The sequence below is a fragment of the Corvus kubaryi genome, unplaced genomic scaffold, assembly GCF_017639235.1.
Source record: "Corvus kubaryi isolate FWS band 111438036 unplaced genomic scaffold, C.kubaryi_AGA036_p1.0 76, whole genome shotgun sequence".
Taxonomy (NCBI): Eukaryota; Metazoa; Chordata; class Aves; order Passeriformes; family Corvidae; genus Corvus; species Corvus kubaryi.
This window is the reverse complement of record NW_024582063.1, coordinates 10,357,682-10,368,997: the sequence shown is the minus strand read 5'-3', so window position 1 is coordinate 10,368,997 and position 11,316 is coordinate 10,357,682. Positions and strand designations below refer to the sequence as shown.

The 11,316-nt window shown below is 36.8% G+C and overlaps 1 protein-coding gene across 7 annotated transcripts in view; it reads right to left on the bottom strand.

The window, feature by feature from the left end:
- Positions 1-3,211: 3,211 nt before the first annotated feature.
- The window catches only part of BICRAL (BRD4 interacting chromatin remodeling complex associated protein like), a 46,201-nt gene continuing 38,096 nt past the window's right edge, over positions 3,212-11,316 (bottom strand). For all 7 annotated transcript variants that reach the window (XM_042051547.1, XM_042051544.1, XM_042051542.1 and 4 more), the window contains 5 exons: positions 9,629-9,690; positions 9,371-9,516; positions 9,126-9,220; positions 7,825-7,927; positions 3,212-7,021 (listed from right to left, as the gene is read on the bottom strand). In XM_042051547.1, the coding sequence (XP_041907481.1) occupies positions 6,219-7,021; positions 7,825-7,927; positions 9,126-9,220; positions 9,371-9,516; positions 9,629-9,690 (1,209 nt within the window). In that variant the 3' untranslated portion in view covers positions 3,212-6,218. The remainder of the gene's footprint in view (positions 7,022-7,824; positions 7,928-9,125; positions 9,221-9,370; positions 9,517-9,628; positions 9,691-11,316) is intronic.

The window sequence follows — 11,316 nt, the reverse complement described above, 5'->3', positions numbered from 1 at the left end:
CTAGAAGCATCCAAGAATGCTTTATTACTTAGTTAAGACATTAAAATTTGACTGCCAAAGGATAACACAAAACAAAATCAGAGTGGAGTGGTATCTCCCTTTTAGCTTTAACAAACTCATACGTGTTAATATTCCACTTTAAAAAAAGCAGTCCTCAATTTCCTGGGAACTAAGATTTAACTCTCAGACTGGTTGTCACAGGATTAAAACTGCCCTTCTTAATAGATGAGAGAAACACAATGCACTTTCATAAAGGGAATTCTAATTACTACAGATATCTTAAGGTTGTATATTGTTTTCAGTAAAAACTCAAAATTATTCAAATTGGTGGGGAAAATTTAACCTCAGAAAAAGAACAGTGAAGTAGCAAATAGATTCCATACCTCCCTTACCTCTTAGTAAAGAATTATGTTGTCAATGACATCCACTCAGTAGCATGAAAATACCTCCCCCATTCCACATTACTTTGGAACTGACTCACAGTTTTTAGTAATGTTCTTGCTCAAATTAACATCAGATAGTGCATATTAGGTATGTTCTTTCACAAGCAGCTTTCAAATAGTGTGTGAGCCCATCCTTGCAACTGTTAAGACACACAAATCCTCATCTGAGTAAAATATTCAATAAATTCATTCTTCACCCAGGTGCAAAGGGGGAAAAGAGCAGTATGTTTAATATTAAGTATGTTGATTATGTTATCTAATATATAAACAGATATAATACTGTACAACTTCCTGTGTCTGCAATACATCCTGTGTTTTTAAAATCAAGTTCAAGTCATTTAAATCTCGAAAGTCCCCAAAAAATCCATCCCACACACACCTACTCACCTTCCTGTTAATTTCTTCCAAACCCTGGAGCCTCATCTCCTTCAGCCTCATGTGAATTTCCTTCTCTGGAAACAAAGGTTTCCAAGTCCCTGTTCCTGAGCACTCGGTATCCAGCCTTCCACAGACACAAGAGACACTCTGCTATTTGTCCTTGCTAACAGAGGCCTTCAAAATCCTTCATTAATTTTACCATGAAAGCAAGGTGAAATTATTCAACCTCACTAATACTAACTCCACGCATTTTTTTATCCTGTTGGCCATTTGTCAGCCCCAGATACACCCAGCAATGCCACGCTGTGAGATAAGCCATAGCAGGTTTCCAATGATGGTGACTCCACTCCCTGGGCAGTCCATTCCAGGGATGAACAACCCTTCCAGTGATGAAGTTCCTCCTATATCCAGCCTGAACCTCCCCTGGCACAGTTTAAGTCTTTTTTTGTCCTGTCACTAGCTGCCTGGGAGGAGAGGTCAATTCCCACCTTGCATATACATATATATGTCTGTGTATAAATATATAAAAATAAATAAAATACAGAAGAGCCTTAAATTCTGATGCAGCTAGTTCCTCCATTGACAAAATACTTTTTCCCCATAAGATAAGATATAAACTCTAGAAAAAAATAAAATGGGGTTTGTCCTCAGCACACAAGCAGGGCAACTTTAAAGGCTTTTGCTTTTACACCAAAAATATTGGTTCAGCTGGACACTTTGTGTCCTTTGATGGTTTTCTTCCCTAGTACAGGAAGCTCCCTTAAGCTTGCTTGGTGTTTACCTATTGTAACACATTTTTTTCCAATTCCAATACAACGACCAGTTGCAAGATTAGCAGCACTCACAAATGCCAATCCATAAATCACAGAGAAGTACGCCCACCACTACTGCCATCTGAAATCTGTACATGCATTGCATCTGTGCACCAGAGCTGCTATGAGCAGAACCTCACCAGAACTTGCTTCTTCTCTGCAGTGACTTTCTTTAACCAAAGTGAGAGCTGACCCCCAGTCACAATTTCTCCCATTTCTTGAAGCTGTCTGAAAAATGCATTGTTGTGTAAAGTCCAAGGAAATGTGTGTATGATTTTAAAGGAAAAATTTAAAGGCTTATAAAAACAAACACTTCCCGGAGAAGAGAGGAATTCCTCTACATTTTAAAATTATCTACTTACCTTTCCTTGTGCCAATCTTATTCTGGCTTTTTTTTTTTCTTCATTCAGATCCTCAAAATGAATGGTGTTTTGACTTTCTTAAATCAGCTACACATTAACACACATGCCCAAATCTTCCAAAATTCTGCCCCGTAAGTTGGAATAAACATAACAAGGGCCAGTATAAAAATGCTATTGAAAGGCAATAAAAAAAATACGCCATGTTCCTACAACATAAAGATATTCCCAGGTGAAGACAGCTGCACAGTAAACTTCACATAAAATGTTTAGCAATGCAAAAGGTTTGCCTGGTGATTCTACAAGGACATGACAAAAAAAGGAAAAAAAACAACCCCAAGATGCTTAGCCATCCTAACCCAAATAGATATTAAAATAATACATAACTGATTTTATTCATTTTGTTGCTGTCTGCATCCATGTGGGAAGCATTCAAAAGGCATGTTTATTTTGTCTCATTGACAAAATAACAAATACTAACCGTGAAGATTTCTACCTTTCAACAGTGCAGGCCCTACTCCAAGTTGAGAGGCAGTGCCCTTCACCAATGCTCCACTTCCATAGCCTCCAAAAATAAAGTGAGGAAGTTCCAGGCATAAGAGCTTACTAGATCAGAGGCTCAGCATTCTTTCTGAAAAATTCAATCACAGTAAGAAAAGGTTCATCACCCCTCTAATAAAAGAAGGAAGATTCATTTTATCACCTGCAACTGTAGTATCTTCTCACAGCCAGAAGGAAGGAATGAGAAATACCCAAACAGGTATCTATAACCAAATGCAGCTGGACATGAGTAAAATCTGCAGTGTGGATGCAGCAGTCACACAGTGACTCTTATCTTCCATCTCCCTGAGGTATCAAGAAGATGATTCCTCTACCTTGTGAAAACACACCAGAGAAGGAGAGCATGATGTCTCAAGAACCTCGCCATGGCAAGACTTCCAGTACCAACAAGGCAGGACCATTGGCTCTCTTGTAATTTGGAGATTAACATTATTGTATGTAGTTATAATGCCACATGAACCAAATCCTAATAGTGTATGTTCAGAAAGATGCATAAGGAGGATGGAAAGTTGGCCTACTAAGAATATTACAACAGAGCTGCATCATGAAAAGCAGACGAATAAAAGTATTTTGTAGTCATATTACTTAAAACTGAGACCAATCATCTTTTGGAAATGTAAATATTCAACTTGGTTAAATCAAGACAATCACAGATAGACATTTTTTCCCAAATCTTTGGCTGTATTGCAATGGTTGTTTCAATTTGTAATCTCCAACTAAACATTTCCTATCCATGGATTAACAATATATTTACTGACTTGTGTCTTTTAACAGTATTTATCCAACATAACAAAATAAACTGCAATTTGTTATACTTTTTTTTTTTACAAAACATTTTATAAATATTTTTACAAAATGTATACAAAGCAATTTCAAGTGAGACATACTTTACAAATGAAGGTATTTAAGCAAATAAAGTCCATACCACACTGACAATAAGTGACACATCCTCTTTAAGTGAAGTCAGTCTGTAAGGCCTCCCTACTCTAACAGATAAATTATACTAAAATCTTCAAAATGAACATAGTTTTCTTAATTGCCAGTTTAAAATTTGTTTTAATATTAGGCAGTATTAAATAACATTGAAATCACAATGCTGATCCAGCAAAATAATGAAAACATGTTTAAAGTCATGCACATTCACAATACTTTGCTGGACTTCAGCCCATGATTAATAAACTTTTTTTAAGCACCACAAAAATACAACTTTTTCATTAACTGCTTCACCACGTACCAGAATTCCTTTAGAACTGAATTCAAAGGAGTGAACAACAGATCATTAACAATCTAAGATCAGTCTTACTAGGATTGTTCAATGGGTTCCTCTCATCAGCAGTTCAGAGAAATGCATCTGACCAAATCAACCACGATTACTTTTTGTAATTTGTCATTTTTATATGCTGTTGTCCCCCTTTCCCAAGGAGGCCCAGTAGAAGACACACAACCTGATGCTTCAGTTATGTGCTTGCTGTAGAGAGGCTGGCATCCCCATACCCATTTCGAGGTGGTACAGTAAACAAGGGGATTGATGAATGTGCAACTTCACTTTTTTTTCCTCAATAAAAGAAAACTTTAACTAGTTAACATACAGCTGTGTAACTTACTGCTCTCCTTCCTAAATAGTTCAGAATGGTTCCATTTCCAAAATGATAAAATAAAATATGCATCAGGATACACAGCCATGAGAATATTATTAAATCTAAAAAGGCAACAGGTGAAGACTATCTTGTCAGTTTGCCAATAAGAAAACAACTAACTGCCTGAGCATCTATTCTGTGGACACCCAATTAAAAATTTAAAACTGGCAATACATTTATATTTTATACAACACTTGGGAATGTTGGGTTTTTACAAACATGGACTTTAAAATTGGCACAATTTTTTTAAATGGCAACCAGTAACATACAAAACCAGTACTTCCATTCACGTTGAAGGGGAAATGAATTTTAAGGAAGTTCATCTTTCTCTCATTGCTTTCTAGATTTGGTTTCCTTTAGTGGTCAGACAGTGGACTGTAGCTCAATACTGAGTTGCGCTGTAATGTTCTACTATCCCAAGGATCTAATCCTGCTTTCCTTCTGTGCCATTCAGATAGACTGAATTACACACCAGCAAAACCTTTTGGTTTCTCTCCTGGCAATCTGACTGACAACCACAGCTTGTCACAATGAGCCTCTATATCGTGAAAATCATAATCAGCAAGTCTGGAAAATGGCTGGTAATGTTTCTGAGAAATGGTGGAGAAGTTCTGGGGGAGAACATGAGCATACCTTAGAAACCACAAAAGCTGTATCCTCCTGAGCAGACATATGTACTACACACACGTGACGAACGTCAGCGCGCTTATGTGCATAAAAGCACTCATGACCAAAGTAAACTAGAACAAAGCAGCATGGGCAGCAAAAAAAAAAGTCATAGATTAAAATAAATAAATAAAATAATAAGATTCTATCTTAACAACATGACAGCAAGCCAAATACAAACCATGCAATGGTTTCACTTGGCTTTACAATATGAACTAATAATTACACATTTTTTGATATGTTTAAACAATGGGATTGCTGATCAACTTTGGTCTGTACATATCTTGATAATTATGACTGCTACGGTGGATGACTTAACATTCTCTGACAGCAAAAAGCAAAAAAAAATAAAAAATAAACACTGGCCTTTAAATTTAATCAGAGTAAGGCTAACATCCTCTTAAAATATAAGCTACAAATACAGTTTTCAAAAAAAAGTGCTTTTGACACTTGGTCTAAAAAAAAATAACAAACAACAAATTAAAAAAAAAAAAACAAACAAACAAAAAAAAAAACATTTATACCACTTCAGAAAGACTCAAGGCTGACTACATCCAATTATAAAATGCAAAATCTTTTCCTCAAGAGATAACATATATATGTATTATATATATAAATTCATGGCTCTATCATGGCCTCATCCTGTACACTTTGCTATTTACTGGCTTCCATTCTACCTTCCTTAGTCAAGCATTTATTACTTCATATCATGCCACTGTGACTAAGATCATATAATATCATCCCACAGACTAAAGTTACCCACTACAAATATATCATCAAGTACTAGTTTCTGCTCAGAAAGCAATAGAAAAGCACTTAAAGTTTAAATTATGAAGCCTTGTAAACACACTGATGATTTCCTTCCAACTTAAGAATCCTAGAATACAGATTCATTAACAAAGCAAATAATCACTTCTGAATAGAGGTACAGTGGGTTTTCCAGAAAAACTAAAAATTTGATGATTTGTGGAAGAGAAGGGTAGGGGAGAATTGTTGCTTCCATCACTCTTTAAAAACATTTTCTTAATAAATATATCCTTTCAAATGACTGTGATTGTCAGTATATTACCGTATCATATAGGGCCTAACAACCTGCAACCCTGTTATGTTGCAGTACTGCTCAATTATCAAAAGCACTATCATAGTAATACTTGAAACAGTAAGGCCCTAACAGACTGCATTCTAACAAGGATTAACTTTACTTGGATATCTCACTGTAACCACAATGAGTATTGCTCTCAAACACAGAACAGAATCTAGTTTAGAAAGGTTAACCTTAAATGCATGTCAGGCTGTACTTGTGGTGTCATTCACATTTGCTTCTGCTAAGAGAAACGTAACTTGTCCATGGTACTGTAACTATTAACACTCTAAGATACTATTTACAGCTGCTTCTAAAATAGAGTCAGTTTCTACAACACTTTCACTGTGGTCTGGAATAAATTTTTCCAGGCAGTTCTCTTGTGAAGCGATAGGTGAAAAATTAGGAAACTCTAATTCAACCGAGCCACTACTTGCTGCCTCATTTTGTGGCTGCCTCCCAGCTTTTTTAAGTTCCAAGATGTTTTTAAATGTAGTTTCTAAACTCTTACTGAGCAGTAAGTCTTGCTGGGGTTCACCAGAGCCTTTCCTGTTATCAGGATGCAAAACCTCATTCTTTGGAGAGCTCCTCAGAGTTTTGTCTTGAAGTGAATTATTACATATTACCTTTGAGAAAGATTGAACTGTGTTCCTTGATATTTTATTGTGTGTTCCATGACTGCCTCTTGACACAATTTTTGACAAGTCTTCAGAACTTGAAGAATTCTCAGTGGACTTGGCAAGATCTTTCCCACTCATCCTTTCTTCAGAAAGGGCCACGTATTGGCTCTCTGAAGAACAATTAGCTTTTTCAAACTTTAAAGCTTTAGTGAGGCTCTCAGATTTTTTAGAAGAAGCTTTTCCTTCTTGTGGTGTCACAATGTTGTTAGGCACTAGAGGAAGTTTACTGTGATTTGTGGACTCTGCTGAGCTGGATTTTGGTCGGTCTCTGGCTTGGGTTTTGGTAGTCTGACTTCGAGAAGGTAATGTTTTGCTAGACTGATGGTCACTTTTGCTGGACTGTGTTTCTTCAGCTGTTTTCTCAAATTGTTTGGCAGAACAACAAAAATCGGCCTGATAACCATCTGAAAATTAAGTAGCAACATTTTACTAAAATTACCTACACATCCAAATAACTGACACTCCAACACAGTTTCTGTGTATTGGAATTCAAATAATATCCACAGCTTACAGATCTGTGTCTTTAAGAGATGTTCATATGCTTAAGTGTTCTGCTGCGTACAGTGCAGGAGATTATCACTAAATTAATCACCACACAATGCACATATGTCCACTGTAAAACCAGATTAAGGGCACTTCCTGGCATTCTGAATATGCAAACATGGTCTCTGAAGACTAACACTTTCTACAACACCACCTGTGAATATCCTTTAAAATATGCAGATCACACAGAACCTTTAAACAATTACAAATAATGCGTTTCCAGGTGCTATGTTCAACAATATTCCGGTTAAAATTGCTGCCATTTAAATGGCCTTGACACTCCAAAAGCAACACTTCATTAAGATGAACAAGAGTATTCATGTTTCAAACAGTGGTGTTCTTTCTGGCTGCAAGCAAACTCAAGAGAGTCTTCCCTGCTAGAACGGAGGCCCTGCAGGAGTCATGACTGCAGGGAAAGAAAGTCAGTCAAAAGAAACTCAAACATTTCTCTGACAAACAGGTAAAATATTTGTTTTTCCCCACAAGTAACTGCTTCAATACTACAGTGCCTCTGGATTGTTGAATTCTGGAGTTATAAAAAGTTATCTTGCAACTTCTTATCAAATATTTCAATCACTGGAATCTATAGCAATCCATAGCCTCACTGCGGCCGCAACTATTTTTAAACACTCCAAAATTAATTTAGGAGTTAAGCATTACTTACCAGGATCCACAAGTGCAAGACGCTTATCCCGGGTCAGAGATGCTCTTTCCTCCTGGTTAAACATCCTATCAATCATAACCATTTCTGCAGAAGGATTTATCCGCTGGAGGAAAAGGAAAAAACAATCTCTGTAGTGACTCATATATTGGTACCAAATCAAAACATTTATAGCTTAGTTACTCTTCAGAGAAAAAGACATTTCTTTTTTTACATATTTGTGAAGAACATTCACAGTTCAACAATCTTGACTCTGAACCAACCACTTCTGAAACTCAATCACAAAATATTACTCACATTATACTGCAAATTTTATTTGAGAAAGATTTTAGAACAGGGAATTGCTATTTCACTTGTATGAATTGTACTTTTTCATGACTTAGTATGCTCACTACTGTATACCACAATTTTTCTACATCATACAGTATCTTTCTCTTTTAGAGGATCAACCAGCAAAAATCTTGAACTGGGACCACCCTATCATCTTCCCTGCACTTCTCTCCCATCCTTGTAACTAGCTGGTGCAGAGCTGCATTTTGCTAACAATGCCTTCAAGCCAGCTGGATCCATCCATCACAGAAAATGTTCACTGTACTAAGCTGTAACACAGGCAACTAGTTTAAAACCTGACTGCTATGTGAAATAAACCCTTCCAAACTACTTCATGGGATTTGCTATACAGCATACCAGATGCTGAAAGAACAAATCACAACCTCCATCCTCCCTTTGCACCTGCAAATACTTGCAAATATTTAATGGCTAGGATCTTTTACAATGAAACTGTTCATTTTTAAAACCATGTTAATTCTAATAGTTATATTATGTATTCCTGTCTCTAAATATCTAAATGTCTATTATACTCAAACTCAGAACTTTTCCAGGCTTGAAAATTAGCATGTCCGAAGTCACAATGGCATTTCCTGATCCTTGTAAAATACAATTCTTGAAGTAACTTTGTCAGTTTTATTTTACCTCATACCTGGGACTGTGAAAGCACTTAAATCAGAAGCATGTCTGATGAAGTTCCACCTAGCTTTTAAAGACAATGATTTCCTAAACTGTAATATGATATGGCTCCAATTATAATATGGCTGGAGGCCTCTGAATGGACAATATCACCACTATTTCAGGTTCCATCAGCCACAGAAATACACAGAAATCACCTTCCTGACTATCAAAGCCTGTTCAGTGTAAGAGCAAAGCAGAAGCAGACAACAGAAGTTCATGTGCCTGCTCTGTAGGTATTTTTTTAACAAACTGAATCCCATCCCATAAACAAAGTGTACCTGGGTTCTACACCTTACCATTGCATCTTCTATAAGCAAACATCTGTATTTGTTCAGCATAGCCTGCGTCCTCTTCAGAAGCTGTGTAGCTACAGATTCAAATTCACTGTCCACTAGAAAGACAAAGTACACTTTCAAACACTGCTCTTCAATAAACTGCACAAAATTTAAAATGTTCCTTTTCTTACTACTCTAATTTACATTAAGAATCCTTGCAATACACTGATTACAAACTTACTGCCAAATTTTAAAAAGAAAATTACCTTTTCTTAAATCTTCTTCTGTTGGCAGTGATCCCTGGCACACGTGGTATGAAAGGAGTCTCTGAACTGCATCATTTAATGATCTGAACCGGCTTTTATCTGGTGTCACAGCATGTACCTGATCCTTCTGTAATTGCTGTAGAATACTACAACAAAAATTAATGATATATAATTAACACATACTGTACAGAGTTTTTACCCTGACAAAAGTAAAAATTAAGGTTTCTGAAACAAAATTATAAAGGAAGAACGACTTACAAAGCTCCTTTAGTTAACTGCTTAGCAGCAGGCCTTTTCTGTCCAACTAAATGACCATCCACCTAAGTTCAAAATAAAAGACAAGTTACAATGTATCCCCTCACTTCCAAAGCCTAAGTTTCAGTATTTGTTTTTGTCAATTAGGTACATCACCAACACTAATTGTAACCACCATGTAAATATGAACACTTTCAACTATCTCCTATTTTCACAGGGCACGGTATCAACAAAATACGGAAGTGACATAAACCAAAGGTCAGAAATGCTGTTTGTAGGCAAATTCCACTGTTGTGCATTATACATACTTCACTAGGAAAGAGATAAAATATAGCAGTGCAAAGAAGGAAAGGTGCAACTAAATACTTCTCCAAATAAATCTGCTCTCACAAACTGTCTCTGCATTTCTCAGATGATGTTATCTTGGCTGATATTGATGGATTAGAGTATCTGTGAGGAAAGCAGGCTAAGGTTGTGCACTTAAATTCTCAAAAGCCACAGCAGCTTTGGGAGGTGGTAAAAGTCGTTCTAGGAATTCTATTTCAGTGTCAATACTACAGATATGCCCATCAGGTAGAGTTCTAACTAATTTTCCCCTTTGCTCAGACATTTAGCAAAGCCAAGATTTTTCCTGGGAACACTGTCCGAGGACCTGAGGCTCTCTGAGGGGGTAAAGACTCATGGCAGGCAGACTGTAACAGAATTTGCCTCAAAAAGCCTCTAACTTCAGAGCATAAAAAGTAGTCACCACCAAGGAGAATGAACATCAGATCAACTATTACACAACCAGGCTGAACTCCTAACTGAGCACTACTCTACCTTCTGCTCTACTTGTACATCAGTAAGACACGGAAAAGCATTCCTGTCCTACTACATTGATAAATACATTTACAAACAAAAATTCTAAGTCAGATCCTCTCCAAAAAAACTCATCCTGGACAGTGTTTTTGTGGGAGAACTTTTGATGGCAAAAAAAGAAGACTGCAGTAAAACAGACAAAGAGCAGGTGGAACTTTCCTGCTACTTCTCACAAACCACTCTCTCCCAATCAGCCAGAAAAAAGCTGAGTTTGTAAGAACTAATGAGAAGAGTAGGTCTAACTTACGGCCAACTCAATGAAGAATTGCCATGTCACACAAAATTATCTTCAGGGAACAGTACAGTCAGACTCCACTTACTGAACTGAATCTCAAAGCAGCATCCAGTGTATCAATTTGCAAAATAATCAATATTTGTTATGTCAAGGTAGAATTTGTCAAGTTTGAGGGAGTTCATATACTCTACAAAAAACCTCCAATGATTCCTTATTTGTTTGCTCACTCCCTCCCCCCACACTACTGGAGAGGAGAATTAGAAAAAAAGTGAACCTTGTGAATTGAAAAGAACAGTTTAAAAACAGGTGAACTTTGTGAATTGAAAAGAACAGTTTAAAAACAGAAACAAAATAAAATAACATAGTAATGATAGTTATGATAAAGTTGTAATGAAAAAGAGAAAAAGGGGCAATTAAACCCAGGAGAAACAAGCGACACACAATGCAATTTGCTCAGCACCCTCTAACTGATGCCCACCCCGTTCCCAAGTAGTGATAGGCAGCTCGCAGCCAATTCCCCCATTATTATACAGAACATGATGTTCCAGAGTATGGAATATTCCTTTGGGTTTGGGCCAGCTGTCCTGGCTCTGCACCC